We start from the raw sequence: 19,646 nt of genomic DNA on the forward strand, positions 1-19,646 counted from the left end.
CAACATTCATTCACCCTTGAGCTTGGTTTAATATCTTAAACCTTTTTTTTGTTTTCTTGAGATAATGTCCGAAAAAATCAAGTTTGGTTATACCCCTAGTAGGAAAAGCACTAAAATTATACAACAAAATAGTCCGATTAATCTTTCAAGATCTCGTTTCATTGTCTTTATTCATTGAGCATCGTTTGTTATTGGTATTATGTTATTGGTATTTGTGCAAATACCATGTATTGCCCGATTTCAAAAGCTTTTTATTGATGAAACGAGCAATATTACTGTGCTTATCAGGACAAATGACAAGGTCCTTTGATGTATCATTAGTACTTAAAAGAATCATCGCACTATCTCCATCATCAGCTTCACGGTTATTCAAGTAATCAACATCTCCAACATACTCTGTAATTATGTCCAGTCTCTTATGAACACATCTGTTTCAACAGTAAATCTAAAAAGTGGAAAACAAATAGATAAATGAAGCATTCCATATTGATCATACACAATAAAAATTCAACGTCTATTCAAGTACATACCCCTCTTTGGGATAAAAAACAATCATAGATTGTGGCCATTCACCTTCTTTCATTATGTTCTTGCACAAATCTAAAGTTTCGGTATCATCTTTACATAATACCTGGAGTTGAATAACAAAAGTATTAAGATATGAAACAAACAATTCAAAGATCATGCTAAGAAACTTGAACCTTTTTTTCTCTAAATAAAAGGTCTATCCAAAATTTCTCCTTTTAATGTTTTATATATTTTCCATTGAGGGCATATTAAGTTGCTTAATAATATTATCTCCTTGTGAAAATTTTGAGCATCACAGTGAAGGCAACATATCCGTGTAAAACACCCCATTTCTTTTTATCAAAAAGACTTGAAATTTTTTTATAGCATGTATGAATGTCACAATACTTTCTTATCTTAAAAATCTTTGGTTTGTTAATTCTTGAAGAACGAAGAAACAAAGTATAGTCCTCCACCACACAAATCAAATAGTAACTGTTAAATTAAAAAAAAAAAATTAATACTCAAAAAACAGATACCCGATTTACATACAAATATAATATCCAATTAAATACACTACAAATATACAATCATTTTTACCTGCTTGCGCTTGACCTTTCAGTTCGAGAATGTAACAATAGAGAATTGAAGAAACACAAATAAATAGAGAATTGAAGAAACACAAAAAAATAAATCTTTAAATTCGTTTTAAATGAAAAATATCCATTTTCATAAAAAAAAAAAATTAACAAACCTGACGAATTCCATCTTCCTCTATGACGTATCATGATTGAATGCAAATTAACAAAATTCATATTTGTTATCAAAAGAAATACTTGTTTTTGCTTTTCTTTCATATTATAATCCTCACCAATTTGTTGACGCCGAAATTACGATTTTTTTGTTTGCTGACAGAAATTAATCGTGTACAAAGAGGAAGGTAGTGTATGAAGATGGAAACTCATAATGCAGACATTAAAATAGGAAAAAAAAATAACGGTTAGAGGGATTTGGGGGTGGATAAAGATCAGTAATTAAGGTTAACTATATTTAAGGAAGGTAAATTGTATATTAATTATTTTAAATCTTAATTTTCCTTTTTCATTAATTACTTTTTTGTATTTTCAACAAAACAAAAAAACCTTTTTTATATATATTTTTTTTAAATGAAAGTTGCTATAACTTGAAAAATTAAAAGTTTTGCTATAACTTGTAATAACTAATCTAATAAGTTTTTATAGTTAATTTTTCCAAGATGAAATGATACATTGTTTATATTGAAAGTGGCTATTTAATTGTGGGTGTTATTTTTGTGGTATTATTTTAGTTTTAGATGTCATTTTTGTCCTTTCCCCAATTAAAAATATATGAATATTGTAAAAAAAAAAAAAGAAGTAATAATTAAGAATAGTAGTTAGTGAATAAGTTTAATATCATACATAATATTTAACTCAATAAGTGTTAAACCTTAATCATCAAGTGTTGATGTTTCATTTGTTATTGTTATTCAATTTAAACTTCAAATTAAAGAGAATTGTAAGCAAAAAGAATTAAAAATATAACTAGTGATTACTCAATAAATTTTACATAGTACCTTACACAATATTTTACTCATTTAGCATTAAATGACAAATATTAAAATTTCTAATATAAAAATAAAACTTGTATCCATCATGAAACGTTCAAACACATGTTGCAGCTACTCAAAATTAATTGCACAACATTACCCAAATTCAAAATGATAATATTTTTAAGTGAATTTTAAATATTATTAATTTTTGATATATAAATTTTTGATATTATTCAATTTATTAAATTTGCATATGAATTTAGATGAATGTTGATGTTTATTAAGACAATGAAATCAATGAATTCAAATATGTTTGACAATGTATTGGTGTTGAAATATTATAAATCATCGTAGAATTAATATGTTAGAAATGTGAATGGATTGCCAGATCTATTAGTTCAAATTAAAAAAGAAAATCTAACAAAAAATCGATAAAAATAAAGGGCTAGCCCGCCCCAACCCGCGACCTTATTAGGGCTGGGTTGGACCATACATTTTAAGGTCCTTCGAAGGGCCGGCCTGTCCTAACCCGTCAAATTTTTTGACCCGTAAGGCTTGGACTGAGTTGGGTTGGGCCAGCCCATTTTGACAGCTATATTTCTTCTCTTAAAATGAAAAATATTAGTACTACTTATATTATTATTTCCTTTGTTTCCTCGTTTCTAAATAAGTGTTTGTTTATGTCTTCAAAAATAAATTGATCATGTTCTTTTAAATTAAGAAAATATAATATTATTAATTTAGAAAGAAATAAACTTAATCAGAGGTAAGTTAGATAAAATAACTAAGCAATTATTTAGAAATAAAGGGATTACTTGTTATTGTCTCCTCCTTTTTAAAGTTCAAATTATATAATTTTTTAAAATATGTTTTTCATGATATTAATATGATAAATAGTTTGAACTGTGTCAGCTTTAACTTAATGATCTTTTTATTTTATCTATTTTTCTTTGAACTTTCTCTCTTTTTTTACTGCATGAGTTTTGTTAATTTGCAAGTTTAAAGTTGAAAAATCAAAATAAACTCTGCAATTTGCATTGAATTTCAAAAATTGAAATTTTTGAAGTTACATCTAATCAAATTTAATTCTACGTTGAGTTTTTCTTCTAGAAAATCCATTAGATTAGTTTAGTAGTTGCCCTTGTAGGATGGTATTTAATAAGTTCAGTTTAAACTTTCAAACTTGTATGTCATTTGTAAGTATAAACTCAATATAATTCAACGTTTTGAAGCTGAAACTAACGAGCGGCAAAGAGCATAGTTGATCCAACGCCTCTCTCTATGGACTAGATTCTAAAACAGGTTTGAAATGCATCACACGTGGATGCAATGACATTGAAATCTACTTGCATTTTACTCATAACAAGAATATTCTAGCCTCTAGCAGAGATGAATTCAAAATTTGAGACGATTCATGCAAGTTAGAACAAGGATTAACGATAAGACGTCCCTACCTAATAAATCAAATATGTCCACTGAGGTATTGCCTAATTGGGCAATACTCTCTCATGACACAAACATGGAATCTAATTGGGCACTATTCGGATTGGGTATATAGTAAGCACAAAGCAAGGAAAGCAAAGAACCAAGCCAAACAACTAAGACAACTCTTTTATACTCCTGAAGTAGGATTCTTCTTCCTCTATTACACCCTGCATGAAGAACAAAGTCCTGTATTAAAGGTGTAAAAAACATTCCTATGCTTCTTTAATTTCAATTTTGTCAAACCTTGATTATCATTATGGCGGCATCCTTGTGCAAAACCTCATTATACTCGCGACAAGAGATATTCTGCAATACTTCAAAAGTATGACTACAATCTTTTCATATATAGGGAGAACGAGAAGATAAACAAATTGGCAATCAAGTACTAACTTGTACACAGTTTGGGCAGCCGGTATCGCCGGAGCAACAACAGGATGAAAGAAGTTCCAAAGCAGCAGTCAGCAGCTCACTGAATATATGCTGCACCTGCCAGATCAAATAGTACTTTTTCTCAAAAGAGGTGACAATATTGAATTTCCTAATTCAGCGGTAAGGCATTATTAGATGACTTTCATCCATGGTTTAAGCTAAATCACAGACAAAAGTGGCTTAGCACTTTAAAGCAGCCATTGGTTTTTTGCTTTCAAAGCCACATCCATTTTACCAAGTAGCAAGCCTAAGATTTATTTTGTTCATTCGCTACCCATGTTCAACCACAAAAGTAACCAAGCGTTGCAAGTGCTTTTCTTAACCTTTTTTCTTATTGCCTCTGAAGAGACAACAGATGAGATAAATATAATGTTCCTAAGGGAGTTCGGAAATTACTAGGTTTTCAAACCTTTCCAAATGTGAACAAATAAATGACCAGCTTTTCTTATATTCTAGCAAAAGATGCCTTTGAGCAAATTAAGTATAAATAGGTCAAGGGTGGGTTCTTTATAAATATTTGTAGATATTCTCAACAATGAAATGCTTTAAATATTTGGGACGTCTAAGTTGTTGCTTGACTACAAGTTCCAACCACATCATCTTATATGAGCCATTCTGCAGCTTACGTCATGCGTGCTCTTCAAAGGAGCTCTGACTAACTTAATGATTAAATATATTGAAACCCATTCCGTCTTATTATTATAAATTTCCTTATTTCATTACTTCAACAGATAACGTAATAATGAACTTCACAATCTATTTCAAACCCTAACCAATTAAATTCAAGTCCCTTTTTTTCACAAAATCAATCATCCAACTAGTTTGTAATACAACAGAACATGAGTAAATCAAATCATGATAGAAAAGGAATTAAAAGCAGACATAGTTCACCTGTGCTGAAATGCCAGTCCCTCCAGGATGTGGATCATAAAGCAGAATTCTAGCTGGAACGTTGCGGGAGTCATAAGGGTTTACACACTCTGAAGCTAAATCAGATGAATTGCAAAATATGTACCTTCACAATTTTCAGGAGGCAATAAGAGAACAGTTCTAATGTATGTTAAACTCAGACAGAGAAGATGTTGAGCGAGATCAAAAATCTCGTGCAATTGAAACTTACATAGGAACAACATTAAGAAGAGCATGACCAGCAGCATGTAAGCCTCCTCGGAATGAATAACTTAAGCTCTCTACGGCTGTCTTTGTGGTTTGAGGAACTTGAATCCAGACAGCCTACAAGTGCATTAAAGCTAAAAATTAAAAAGAAGAAAGAGCACTAAAACAGTGATGAGCAAACATCACACACAGAGGAACTCCAAAAACATAGTTCAAACTGGTATTCACCTGGGTTTCATATGTGTAATTAGGAAGTGAGAGTTCAACAGTCTCAAAGACTTGGTTGCTCTTTTTCCATATTTTGCGGAAACCGAACCACGTGGTCGTTACTCTGGAACTTTGTGCTTGGGCAATTGTTCTTGGAAGTCGCAGACTACTAGTCCTTGTTGGGTAAGCCTACATAGTGGTAAAATATGTATCATGTCAATCCTACATTAACTGTGATGTAACAGCTGAATCATAAATAACAGGGTGTATAAAGAGTTACTTCAAAGTAGCATGCAATAAGAAATATGAGAATCTTTTGTTTTTTTAATTTAAATTAGACCAAGAACGCGTTTGTATATCAAGACTAGCCAGTTAATCAAGGGTCTCTCTATGATGGCAATTGCATCGACGAGTTCTTCAAATGAAAGCAGGAATATCTACCTATCAGCAGTAAACGTGAAATGACAAGGCCATGCCCCTTTAAATATCTACCATGCTTTTGATGACTGAAAGGTAAGGGTTTTCCTTGATTATCGGACCCATTAGTGCAGCATAATATGAGAAGACTGCATCACATGGTCTGAACACACCTTATCATCGAGGATGAAACAACATAGCGTAAAGATTCCTCTTTGGCGGACAGAAACTAAGCTTCTTTTCTGTCACTAATTTGGGATAATGTACACATCATACCCTTAACTATCTCCATACCACGGGTGGAGATTACATTAACTGTAAAAATAGATAGAGTCCAAAAACACCCATCATGAATTCTAGAGGTTAAGATCTCTAAAAAAAAAAAGCAAACATTTTCTAGTTATCTACAAGAGCAAACATCTCTACACTGAGATTACGAAAAAAAGGGCCACAGTAGAGCCCCAACAGGTGGTAGACTACACGAACTGTAAAAATAGAAGAGACCAAAAACACCCATCATGAATTCTAGAGGTTACACGCCCTAAGAAAGCAAACATATTTTAGTTATTTACTCGAGCAAATATCTCTACACTGCGATTAAGAGAAAAAGGGCCAATGCTTAAAGAAGCTGAGGCAATAAAAGATGTAGGAAAATGAGAAGGACTTCTTGAGACATACAAAGTTGGCACCAGTGACTTGAATATCAGTATAGTCACGAGTTTTGGTATAATATTTCAAGTCCGCTCGTTGGCACCAAGCTATTTTGTTTGTCACATCAAGCTCCTTCACAAGATAAGTATTCCCTTGATTCATATAACTGGCCCCTTCATAAACCTGTAAAATTATTTGGGCCTAAACTGATTAACTTGACAATGTAACTTCAAAAGAAAACCTGAAGAATCAAAGAGTTCTGCTGCAACAAAAATAATATACACACATGAAAAGACACATATGATGATCACTCTCTCCCTCTCATTTTCATATTTATATTTTTGTTCTTCCGTCTTCTGCCAATAGGAATAATCACAAGAACTTGCAAAAAGTATAGTTGCGATTACTTTACCTGAAAGAACGCCCTGCTTTCTTCAATTTCTTCCAGGAGTTCATTCTTTTGAATGTCAATCACTTTGTACCGCTCAGTTTCTATGGCTCGAATACTAATGGCACTTGAGGGCTTCTTCTGGTAACAGCATAGAATGGTTTAGAAAAGTAAAAACACCTAGCCCACATGCACAGTATCCTTGATTAACGCTACACTCAAAGGATCATACCTCTGACCCGATGTAGCTCCATATTCTGGCTGCAGCACTATGTGACATATCTAAACTCAGAATTCCCATGTTTTTAAGTGCCATTATGATACTCTCCAAGCCAGGGCCAAAGTATTTCTCGTCATCGGACAAGCTCAGTGGATGTTCAAAAGCAGCAGCAGCCAGATGCTGTTCAAGAACCTGCCAATCACATGCTTTACAAATGTAAGTGAATTCCCTACTAAACACACGACTCAGGACTAAAACTGAAAATGAGCGCAAGGTCAAGAAAAAATTAAAACAACCTGTCGGTTTCTTGCATCAATATGACAACATTCAATTGGGCCCCTGAAAAGTTTCTGGGGGAATTTCATGAAATATTGATCCAAAGGCCCTTCAAAGGCAACATAAATAGCAATTGATGCATTTCCCCGTCTTCCTGACCTTCCTGCTTGTTGCCACAGACTTGAAAAGAAAAATTTGAACTATCTCAATATCAGAATAAAAGCGTACATCTTCGGAGGGACACAAACAAATAGTAAATACCTTGCTATACTGCCTGGAAAGCCAAGATGTATGGTTGCATCAATATGTCCTACATCAATACCCAATTCAAGAGCATTTGTAGCAGCAATACCGCAAATACAACCATTGAAAAATTCATGCTCAATTCTTCTTCGATCCTGCTCCATGAAGAACTAACGTCAAACTATCTTTTTGCCGGTATGTATATGTTAGAACAATAAGGCTAAGTTCCAAATAGAAACTAGGGAAGCGAAAATTGATTTAGCCAATAAAATTGATGTTAGGGTAGTAAAATGACTTAACATGGAATCAACATATCCAAGGCTCTGAAATGCTTAGTAAAGATAACTTTTTCTTATTTTCCAATTCTGATTAGTAACATTACTTCAAACCTTCGCTTACAAGAAAGGTATATGTGAAGCCCCATGTACAACAACAACAACATACCCCGTGCAATCCCACAAGTGGGGGTCTGTACGTAAGCAACCTTGCCCCTACCTTGTAAAGATAGAGAGAGTGTTTCCAATAGACCCTAGACTCAAGAAATGATAAGGTAAGAATCACAGTAGTAAATATCAACGCTGAAATTGAAAGTCAGGATCGATGTTAACAGTGTTTAAGCAAGATAGGAGAAATAAGAGCTAAGAATTGGTTAAGCCATCAGGTGTTGCCAACATAAGGATTAGTATTGAAATGGAGTAGGTGTTAAATCATACCTTGTGTATTTTGGATGGCGTATATAGAAGGAATAAGTATATTTTATGGAATAATCTAATTATAGTTCTAAAGTGTATTAGAAAGCACAATGTTGTGTGAATTGTAATGTATGCACTATGAATTAAGTGTTACTGGGCATATGATGATATTACTTAAAGGAAATCTTGAAAATAACACCGAAAGTGATGACGATGATGTCAAAAAAGGGAAGTAATTAGTCCAACAACTTCAATTAAGCTAATCAAGATTAAAAGGTAATAATAAATATAACTAATTAGACGTCTAAAATCATCTTATAAGATTTTATCGACCTGGAGTTGTCAAGATTTTTTTCTTGAATCACATTAGGAGAAAATGTATCTGTAAATGAAAAATAAAACTAGCTATTTCACCTGTTTCCTTTTCTTTCACAGCATAGAATTAACAGATATATATATAAAGCAATCCGGTGCACAAAGCATCCTACATTAGCAGGGTCACGGAAGGGCCACAACCAAGAGGTGTGATGTAGATTACCAACCCTAAAGCAAGCATTAGTAGCTACTTCCACGGCTCAAACCCGCGACCTATAAATCACAGAGATAAGTTTACCGTTGCTTCAAGGCTCCCCTTCCTAATTAACATTATAAATGTAAATAACTTAAACGCATTGTTATTTTTCATTTGTCTTTAGATTCAATTCAACATTATTACTTTGCAATTGTTGTGGAATAAGAAGAAGATAATTTTGGTTGGGATTCCTCATAATCTCGTGACAGATCCACATAATATGAAAACACTAAATAAACGTGACAAATATTGATAAACAATAAATAAAAATGACAATTCATGTAACAAAAAGACTCAGAATACGAATCCATCAAATAAACGTGATAATTTAGTTTTCATTTATCTTAAGATTCAATTCAACATTATTTCTTTGCAATTACAATGGAATAAATAATAAGACAACTTTGTTGGGATTCATGGTAATCTCCTAATAGATTCGCATAGTATGAACATACTATATATATAAATGTGACAATATACGAGACAAATAGACTCATAATGTGAAAATAATCAAAAAAAATGACAAATAGACTCATCATGTGAAAATAATCAAAAAAAATGACAAATAGACTCATCATGTGAAAATAAAAAATAAACATGACAATACACGTGAAAAATAGAATTGCGCACCTATTATAAATTACACAAGTATTCCTCTCAAAATTGCTCAAGCCTATTTAGACAAAACATCTATTTTCTTCTTTAATTATTTGTCTTTTCAATGGATAAAAAGACCGGAAAGGGTAAGCAAAAGATTGAAATGAAGTTTGATTGAATCTACGGAAACACGCACTGTTACTTTCTCGAAAGGGAAAAAAAAGCTAGTTCAAGAAAGCAACTGAGTTTTCAACTCTGACTGGAACAGATGTTGGTGTTATGCTCCTTTCACCAAGTGGAAAACCCACAAGCATAGAAAAATTACTGACAAATTTCTTAAATTGAAACAAGACGATCGCCAATGAGATCGTGTTGATTTGGGCAAATCAAATGTCTTTTGAGGCTTTTGAAGATATTCGTAGATTAGTAAAAGCATTGGAAGAGAAAGAAATATTGTCAGATAAACACAAGTTGGAGCAATTGGAGTCAATCAAGCAGCGGTTGGACAAAATTAAAAATAAAGAGAAAAGTGATGTTCCTGCCAAGCTATTCAAGTAAAAGGTGTCAATCAAACTTGTGAAGTTTAATCCTTGTCATAGAGGTCCGAAGATATTAGTTGTTCTTTCAGGTAGTACTATGGTTATTCACATGACAGGAATTACTTTTATTGAATATTTCATTTAAAATGAAATTTGGTTGATTTGACAGTTAAATTCATGCATGATTTTCAATAATTAAAAGGATTGTGATTTTTCAAATGCTTATACATTTATGAGTAGGTACATAAGTAGGGATTGTTACATGGGTTGGTTTGCTCAAATGGGGTGGAGTTTCGAGTGCTGGTCACATGTATTTGGGGCGTAACATTATCCTAATTTCTAACAAATACAGTTTGTTTGCATAGGTTAGAGTGTTGTGTTTATCTTTTAGTTGTATGCTGAGAAGATCAACTCTTCATTGGTCTCTTAGGTCTAACAAGAACTCTCTTACGAGGGAAGTAACATGACCTAACCTGGAGTAAGCATATCCAAAGCTCTGACCGATTAGGTAGCGATACATCTTTTCTTTTAATAGGTAAGAGAACTTTAACCCCTAACTTACAAGAAGTATTCCTAACAAATACAGTTTGTCTGCACATGGAACTAGTGTAGTGCTTTCTTTTGGTTGTATCCTCAGAAAGTTATCTCCAAGAGGATTCTTATGTCTAACAAGAAAAAATAATTTCATTCTGAATCTTTCTCTCATTCATTTTCAAGAATCCAAGGCAGAAATCATTAGGCCAATATGCAGATTGATTTGAAGTATACCATTAGTGACAAACTATTTTATTTGTGAAGAGCATCTGCCACAAGTACGTTATTGAAACAAGTGGGATATGGATGCTTTAAAACGGATCAAAATGAAACAAAGTCAAATACATTTTACAGGCGAATCCTGTAAGCAAGTTAAGAGCAACATCAAAAACACTTGTTTAAGTAAATGTCCTTGGTAACTAAAGACGTTGAACAAACTGTCCTAAACCAAGTTATAGTCCTAACCTCGGCCACATAACCAGCTCGGTAAGCGCATATGGTATCAACTAAATGAGGTGCTGTTTCCTGAAGAATCTCACGCCTTAGGGCAACAAAATATTCCAGAATATTAAACTGTTAGTAGAAGATGAATGATAACAAACAATTTAATGATACAATGGAATTTCACTTACGTGTAACATAAGACAAGCTCACAAAGTTTGCGAGATTTACAAAATGCAATACAACGAAGACCATGCTGCATCATTTCCGCAAAAAGGCAAGAAACCTCCAAAATGGGACTGCGACAGAGACAGAGACATAATGCTGTTAGTAATAACGAAAAAAGGAAGAAAATGCACTCATTCCTGTTAGGGCTAACTTACAAGAATATAACATATTCTCAAGCATCCAACTGATGGAGTGATGAAGCGGATCACATGCACAATAAGGCCAAAAGAAAAGATATAAAGAACATATGAAAAAGTCAAGGTGCAAGATTATGGAGAGGCAACTGGCACTACCTAATGATCAAACAGAAGCCTCTTAGTAAGGCAGAATAAAAGTTTGTTAATGCTAATTTGAGTATTTTATATCTTTTGCAAAGACGGCAACAGCTATTCTTACATGAAATTCTCATGATTTATTTGCCAGTAAATCAAATTCCATTACAAATTAAATGCAGTAGCCTCAGCCAGTTTAATCTAGTTTTATAGGTTCAGATGTTCATTTACTCCAAAATAGAGGTGGAGTTACAATGTTACCAGAAGTTATAGAAAGTATTCCTACTATTACCATGTTTCTAATGCATAGTGACAATACACAATACAACCAGTCTCCACCAACAAGTTATCAAGATCTCATATATGTGTACAATATCCAAACAAATTTGCTGACTTGAGGGTATAACCTGTCTCATGTTTGACAAATGCATATAGTATAAAACCAACGAAAACTGGTGTTCTAAGGTTTACTATGATTCTTCAGAATCCTTACAAGATCATTGCTTAATGTTATACTTGATGTATTATCTCCACATAACCTACTTAACTTGTAATTTACTCGGCCAATATCTTCTTATGCAACTCTCTTTATAGATACAATATTATCTTCTTATAAATAGATACTCATTCACTTCCATCCAAATAGGCATGTAATTGGTAGTATCATATTAATATTGTCTCCTAAGACTACATCTTTTTCTTCTTTGAACATTTCTTAAACAAATTGGTCACGCTCTGAAGAATAAATCCTGCTATATATTCTTGTAGGTTGATAAATGAAACAGCTCTTGCTTCCTTCCTGATGCAACGAGGATGACCCAGTTCGCAGGGAAAAAAAGATAGAGACCTTTTACAATAAGCATTTAGATATCAGAAGGTGAGATCTATATCATATTCTCTTTTCGGGGGAACTGAGATCTATATCGACTTCTCAGTGGACACAAAGCTGAAAATGCTTTTCACCTTGATCTTCTAGCAATCAGATGCTTGTCAATAGAGCCATCCCCAATGTCAGTCTTAATACTCTTTGATATCTGCAAGACAAAAGTACCTCAAATGAAGGCAAACAGCTTCCTTGAATACATGCGAGCTATAGGACTTTATCAGAAAACCTACCATTTTCACGCGCAAAGGAGGATTCCATAACACAAAAAGCTTTGAGCCAGATGGGCTTCCATCATTCTGAATCAACTCTATTGTTGGTAGACTCGAGAGCTCCTACATAACCCCAGGGCAACGAGATGAGACTTTTATATGATACAACAAATATTAAATAGTCTGAAAGCAATATCCAGTTCAGTAGATCTAAATTTTGTAGTTGAAAGTAATATGTTGGTAGATATAGTGAGTGAGCTTTGTTTGTAATTCTTAGCCCAGAAATGAAGGATAGATCCATCTATGATCTAACCACCACCCACCCACACTGCTGGCATGTAGAAGAAAATTTTGTGATTGCATTTTGTGAGTGAGTCTAGGAAGGGTTCTTCTAGTTTTAACTCAGCAACTTTTTTGCATATTCCTTAAGGTGGCGAGTTTGTCCCTTTCTTGAGTGTATTCTGGTGGTACCAAATCTCTCTTTCACTATCTCTCACGTCATAATGTAAGCCATATATAACTGTAACTCTGTAAGCAGTACCTAGAGTAGTTAAAGATTATTTATAGTAAAACTATTCATGCTATTGAATACCTTTGAGTGCTCCATGGGATTTCCAGAAGTTGCAGTAGAAAATATAAATGAAGGATTACTGCCATACACTGCATGAAAAATCAATTAAAAGCCAACTTTCCATAGAAGGCACAATCAAATTGAGAAAAAATAAAAAGGTCTCATGGTAGCAGTAGACACCAAGGAAAAAGTACCATGAGAACAAAGTCGGCGAAGTCTCCTCAAAATAAGAGCAGTATGACATCCAAATGCTCCCTTATACGAATGAGCTTCATCAACAATGACAAACCTGAGACATGCAAATGAGATTTGGTGTCAAATTTTTGATTTTAAACGAAAAAAAGATTACTTCCAGGGACACTCAACTGAAGAAAAAGAACAAACCAGGAAATGTTCAAGCACAGTATTAATGTGAAACAAAAATAGGACTAAATGATCAAGAAAATTTACCTAAGATTTGATAAAATTCGACTAAATTGTACATGACATGGCAAGATTGAGACGTGCAACATATCAGGATTAGTGATCAACTGAAAAGCAGAAAAAATTCCAGTACTTGCATAAGAAAAGGTAGGAAATAGACAAACGTAGGGAAGGACCGGAACAGAACTCTCAGCCTATCTAAACATCAAAACTTACTGAATACCAGTCTAGCATTATCACGCAGCCGCTTCCTATCCATCTGAGAAGTGTCCCCATCATATACGCCAATACTAAGGTCAGTGCTAAACTTGTTTGTCATGTTTAATAAAGACCTTAGTTGATCTTGTGCTAAAGCCTGCACTGACAACTCAAACAATGTAAAAGCTGCCGCAAAGGTGCTAACAAGGAGTTGTTAGACTACGGTGGAATGAGGCAATTCTTAGCAGATGCAAAGCCTATCCAGCGAACATAAGCACAGAAAATAAAGGCAGGAAGACTTTTGTGAGACTAGCATTCCCAAAGACTGAATTTTCAACAATTAAGCTTGGAAAGCATAAAGCAAAGAACCTTTGTAGGAAAGAGGTATAGAGCACATGCTGACAAATTTTGGGATAATACTTCCAGAACTGGCACATTGTAGCAAAGAGATTTCCCACTGGATGTCAAGGTAGCTACAACAACATTTTTCCCCGCAAGAGAAGCCTGGATAGACTCAGCCTGCAGATTTATGATGCTTAGGAAGTTTTGTATAAAATTTTTGTTTAAAGGGAAACCATATAAGATAGACCAGGACATTACCTGATGGCTATATAATCTGGTAATTCCAATATTTTTCAATGCCAATATTGTGCTTTCGGAAAGTTCACTTGGAATCTCAACGTAGGTGGCATTGCGGGCAGTGATATTTTCAACATGAACAACCTGCACCAGGAACAGAAATAAAAGTGGACAACTGTGGGTTAGCTCTTACAGCAATCATTGTCAAGACAGTAGCTAAATTGAAGTTATTCACAATTGAAGCACATGTCCGCTTATGTAAGTGAGGTCATTGCTTCATCTTGCTCTGACAGCACAGCAATGGAACGATCTCTTGGAGTAACTCATCAATAAAAAATGAAAATGGAATATATGTAGTTGCCAAGAGCGGGAAAAGAATAATGTAAAAGTTAAAAAATGCAACGAGATAAAGACCTGTCCATCAGATCCAATCCCCTTTCTCAGATGCTCCACCATTTCCAAAGGTGTCATAGGATTTGTATCCTGCATGTCAAAAGCTTATCAAATTTGCAGAACTCTTTCTCGCGTCTTAAACTTAAATCAGTTACAATTTTTTGTCATCTATCAAAAAAAAGACCACAATAACCAAGGGAATCTTGCACTGATGAAAGGCCATTCAAGACACAGCTATTAGCTGTACCACGGAAACAGGCCATTACTAGACACTGGTCTTTCTTTTTATACCCTTCATCTACCCACTTCATTGAAAATGCCCTTTTTCTTGAAATAACTATCACTAAAATATCCGATTGGAATTTTTCATATCAGGAGAAAAAATTTATCACTAGTGTCTTAAAGGAGACAAAAGTAAGAACAAAAGATCAGATACATTCGCTAAGTTCCATCATTTCTGTGCCTATGTTAACAATGAATATTGCCTTCATAAGTTTGATTGACCTCTGAAATACAAAGAGAAAACTATTTGTAGTGCTCATGCAAGCACTTCTAAAGAAGAAGAATTACAACGTAAAAATCAAATGCAGAGAAAGTTGTGAACTGGAGACTCTGACAGCTACAAATGTACATAGATGCAAAGATTGTGGAAAGTTTTGCATAGATGTAGCATGTTATGATGGATTAAGAGAGCATCAAAAAAGCTTTTAGGAAGTAAGTGAATATCATTAAAGGCATCAAGAAGACATAGAAATTATAAAAGAGGTGAAAATGTCAGGTTACAACATTTTAAAAAACAGTTATTGTAAGAGTAAGAACCTGACAAATTCCAAAAATAAGTCAGGGCTATTTATATGGGAACGATTACCCAACTAAACAGGTTAGCTAAACATCTCCCTTTCAGATTACTAATAGGAGTTGAAACACCATCATAACATCTATGGTTTTTTTCAGAGCAAATATACACCAAAAAATACATGCAAGCATCAATTACAAAAGGCATAGTGCACGGTTTTAAGACTTACACAACATTTTGCTTCAAAGGAATGAGAACCTGCTCGTTTCATGTCAATGCTTGTTGCACCAATACCACCTTGCTTCACAAAAGTAATGAAATCTTCTAGGGAAATTTTGGAAAAATCATTTCCATTTTGGCGCTGCATTACATCATTATTAATTTAAATCACATAATAAATGTCACAATGAGTCAGTCAATATCAATCAACTCCATTTATGTGAAACACCAGAAGGTTCCAAAACCAAATAAAAAAGAAGGGCTAAAACAGTCAAACTACAAAGGACCTCACAACATTGAACAATCAAAATGAACAGTGGAAATAAGAGAATCAACAACTTAATAGAATAGAATCACAAATACACACTTGCTTGAGTGCAGCTTGTCTAACAATAAACACTTGCTAGAGCCCAAGCACTTTTTTTTTTGAGAAGGGCTAGAGCCCAAGCACTTTAACGCGGGATAACCTAACCTCTGCTTGTCGGACAGACATGCTCCCTGGTTTATTAGTCGAGATGCTAGACACCACTGATATAATTATATTAGTTTCTTTTTAAGGAAAAAAAAAAAAGGGGGGGGGGGGGGCTAAGGGTTGCAGCATTATAAAGTTCATCTGCCTTTACAGTCGATAACACTAAGCTAAACCCAGAGCTTCAGAAAACTACCCACCAAGTACTCAAGTAATTTCCAATAGGAAGAATATTGAAGTCACAAGTGCCAACCAATTTTACTTGCTAGATACTATAGTTCTTCAGAAGTTCCTTTATTTGAACGGTAACTGCAGCTTAATACACTAGTGAAGGACTTAAGCATAGACATAAACTAAATGAAGTTAAGCCAAAAATCGGCTGAAGTAGATATTTACATACAGTAAGAAAGAATGGTATGAAAACCCCATCTTTTAAATTGGTCATGAAGCTATCATAAGACAAGAGTCCTGTAGTCTGAACTGCCAAGTTAAATATGCCAACACATCCATAAACAGGAATATGTAGTTGGACTTGCAAGATTAAAAGTCAACACAGCATAAAACATACATGTCATAACAACACATAGGCATAAAGAAAAAAGTTTCATGACTGTGATTCTGCATCTTAAGTGCGTGAAATTTCCAAACATTTGGTTACTGCACAACACCTAAGTCAATTTTAAAATTTTAAAAATTGAGAGTGCCAAGACATGTTCATTGGATTAATAAGCAAATCAATCAAGGTGAGAAGTGGCATACCTTTAATAACTTGATTAACTTCAAAAGATTTGTTCGGAATGCATGCTCCCTTTTCTTCATTGAGCAGAGAATATTTAATAAGGCTACACCTTTTTTAGCTACTCTCATAGAAGGAGAAAAACAGATATTCAGCGCTGAAGCAGTCATTTTCTTATATCAAAGAGGTAAATCTGAACTAAACATACTTGCACTCTGGCCTCCCTTTGTTGTTAAGTTTCTGAAAATGACAATACCATCCTTGAAATTTCTAACCACAGTATCATCATCAACAATGTGGACCACCTAAAAGAAAATAAGGCATAAGTGCTTGAAGAAAAAAGTTCATAGTGCTGATAAGTGATCTAGCCAGATCCAGACCTAACGTTGAATTACATAGTGAGAAGGAGGGGGGGCAAAGCCATTTCTAACTGATATGTCAACATATTAAGCAAATTTAGAAGCGAAAGAACATAACTTCAAAAAATTGTGGGGTCAACGAACACACCTCTCGAAATCCATCTGCTTATGATGATACATAAAAAGAACTGAATGGGATAAATCATTAGAAGTATAATCGAAATTAAAAGAATGTAAAAGCTTGTAAATTCCTATATGGGATACTGAGTTCAAATCGTATATTCACTTAAACAAAATATGCAAGTAAGGTAAGTGAGATATATTTTGGCACTACTCCTATACTCCGGAAAGAGAAACCCCTACTCTGGAAAGAGTAATCAAAACTCTGTAGGTCAGCAGACTATGGTGGTCCTCTTTATAAATTCATAACTTCAACTTGAGAAACTGTTCAGATTTAATTATTACAGTACTTCCTTTCCAGCCTATAAACTACCTGTGATATACTTGTAATCATCCGGAGGCACTTCTGCAAGGCCCTCCAACAATTATCCATTGTCAAAAATGAATGACTGAGGGCATGGCTCAAAAGTCAAACTTTAGAGTTATAGTTATAAAATATTTCTTTTTGAATTTTCCAATTTTTTTCAAGTTCAGACTGTGACAAGAGTATGTCAAACTAACGGATAGAAATATTGAAATATATCAACATAGGGGATAAAACTGCTAAACAAGCCAGAGGTCCAACAAAGTACCTTAGGACAAAGTAGGGAAAGTTGCTCGATGTTTGTGACACCAGCCTCAAATCCAAATAGACACAGACGATCAAGTGCTCCCTTAAGACTGGAATAGGTAACTTGTCCCTGCTGAAGTTGTAGGGAAGCTGAATAGATATTTAAAAAAGAAAATATTTTGCTTATACTCCTCAACCACGTCGGACACCCGCACGAATCACTACCACTCAAACACGGATCAGATGTGTTGTACTTTCCGCTGACTTCCTCAAACATGCAGCTGCCTGATTTTGGGTCGGTAAAACAATTTATAGACGCTAAAACCTGAACAAATATCTTAGCTTTCTCATCATCCATGTCATTGGAAGATGATTTAAGTATGCTAAGGACTAGCTCATTTGCATGTCCTTCGATCTTGTCATCCGTGTTGTTTCTCTTGCGCTTAACCTGTGAAGAACAATTCAACGGAACACTGCAATTGTGTCCATCTGAATCTCTAGAACGTGTTTCATCCAAAATAACTTTGGTCTGATGGTCATTCCTAGATATGCTCCTCAAGTAAGACAAGTCTTGCATCATGTCAGACCATGCTGCCTCAGTTTGGGGATCAGCTGGGATAGATGAGCTTGCAGGTGTCTCGTCTTTCTTGTCTTGTTGCCTGTCTTTCTTTGTATAGGGAACAAGTACCAGAAATTCCCCACTGCCAACTGAATAGTCACTTACCTTACTCTCCAAACCCAATTTGACACCCTGATTAAAAAAGAATACCACAAATGATGAATATGAAAAAATAAATAAAAATCGCTTTCTGCTAGGAAATAGAAATAGTTACAAAGTCCATAAGATACAAAGAGACCCTCATATCCACCCACAGAAAAACAAAGTCAGAAATCCCACTTTGTGTAACGAACGATTTGGTGTGATCACATCGTTACAGTATATATTCCTCATTTAGTCTTACTTATTATTTATAATAATCATATTTTATCCTTTAACCCTACCTTTCTATGTAGCTTTACCCCGTACTTTACTTTTCTCGTAAGTTTATCCTTCGAAAGATTGATGTGTCACACTATGTAACTAAGGAAAATCATATAATCTATCCAAATATCGTATTCATTAAAACAATACAATACATTATGAAACGATATGTAACAACCATCCAAACAAAGTGTAGAATACAATGAGCACTGAGACCCTGATATCCACCCACGCAAAAAAAGAGAGAATGTTCCAAAAAAGAGTGTATGCAGGGAGAGGGTTTGTTAACCTTAACTAACCAGAACACAAACAACAACAACAACAACAACAACAACAGCAACAACTTATACCCAGTGTAAGTATCAAGAACACAAAAATTACCAAATACGAAAAATCTGTACATCATCAAACAGCAACACAAGATTCGAAACAACAAGAATGTAAAAATAGTATTTTGGGAAGAAGGAATTTGCCTTGAAAAAGAGATGGAAATTAGGGGAAATAGAAGCGGGAGGGAAAGCTTGCTTGAGTAATAGCTTGAGTTGTTGAATTGTTTCGTTGGGCGAAATGGGAACAGTTATGGATTCACCACTTAGGCTACGCACTTCCATAAATACTGAGAGGGAATGCCGTTATGGCTGTTGAAATGAAGAAATAGATTCTTCCAATTGGTTTTGAAGCAAAACCTAATATTGGCGGGGAATGGCTGCTCA

General features: G+C 34.4%; 1 protein-coding gene across 2 annotated transcripts; it reads right to left on the minus strand.

Annotated features, from left to right (window-relative positions):
* Window positions 1-3,378: 3,378 nt before the first annotated feature.
* Window positions 3,379-19,646, minus strand: LOC107845678 (uncharacterized ATP-dependent helicase YprA). Of its 2 annotated transcripts, none has more exons than XM_047409820.1 (27): window positions 19,407-19,646; window positions 17,974-18,702; window positions 17,071-17,167; window positions 16,886-16,983; window positions 15,668-15,799; window positions 14,664-14,732; window positions 14,271-14,393; window positions 14,040-14,189; window positions 13,696-13,827; window positions 13,500-13,579; window positions 13,244-13,338; window positions 13,071-13,138; window positions 12,500-12,601; window positions 12,347-12,417; window positions 11,075-11,182; window positions 10,908-10,983; window positions 7,528-7,664; window positions 7,287-7,446; window positions 7,003-7,182; window positions 6,795-6,911; window positions 6,410-6,565; window positions 5,336-5,503; window positions 5,112-5,224; window positions 4,883-5,006; window positions 3,953-4,048; window positions 3,806-3,868; window positions 3,379-3,748 (listed from the first exon to the last, which is right to left on the minus strand). In XM_047409820.1, exons 1-27 carry the CDS (start codon window positions 19,542-19,544, stop codon window positions 3,584-3,586), a joined length of 3,747 nt encoding a protein of 1,248 aa, XP_047265776.1. In that variant the 5' UTR covers window positions 19,545-19,646; the 3' UTR covers window positions 3,379-3,583. The 2 variants fall into 2 exon arrangements, with proteins under 2 accessions (XP_047265776.1, XP_016545610.2); XM_016690124.2 differs by having other exon boundaries at window positions 3,379-3,729; window positions 19,407-19,645.

This window comes from Capsicum annuum, chromosome 3 (genome assembly GCF_002878395.1).
Source record: "Capsicum annuum cultivar UCD-10X-F1 chromosome 3, UCD10Xv1.1, whole genome shotgun sequence".
Taxonomy (NCBI): domain Eukaryota; kingdom Viridiplantae; phylum Streptophyta; class Magnoliopsida; order Solanales; family Solanaceae; genus Capsicum; species Capsicum annuum.

Excerpts from the sequence above, each read along its gene's own strand:
- LOC107845678 (XM_047409820.1), bottom strand. The coding sequence starts at position 19,544 with ATGGAAGTGCGTAGCCTAAGTGGTGAATCCATAACTGTTCCCATTTCG. Across the intron at positions 6,912-7,002 it reads GGAGCTACATCGGGTCAGAG|AAGAAGCCCTCAAGTGCCAT; the intron begins GTATGATCCTTT and ends TGCTGTTACCAG. Across the intron at positions 4,049-4,882 it reads GGACTGGCATTTCAGCACAG|GTGCAGCATATATTCAGTGA; the intron begins GTGAACTATGTC and ends TTGATCTGGCAG.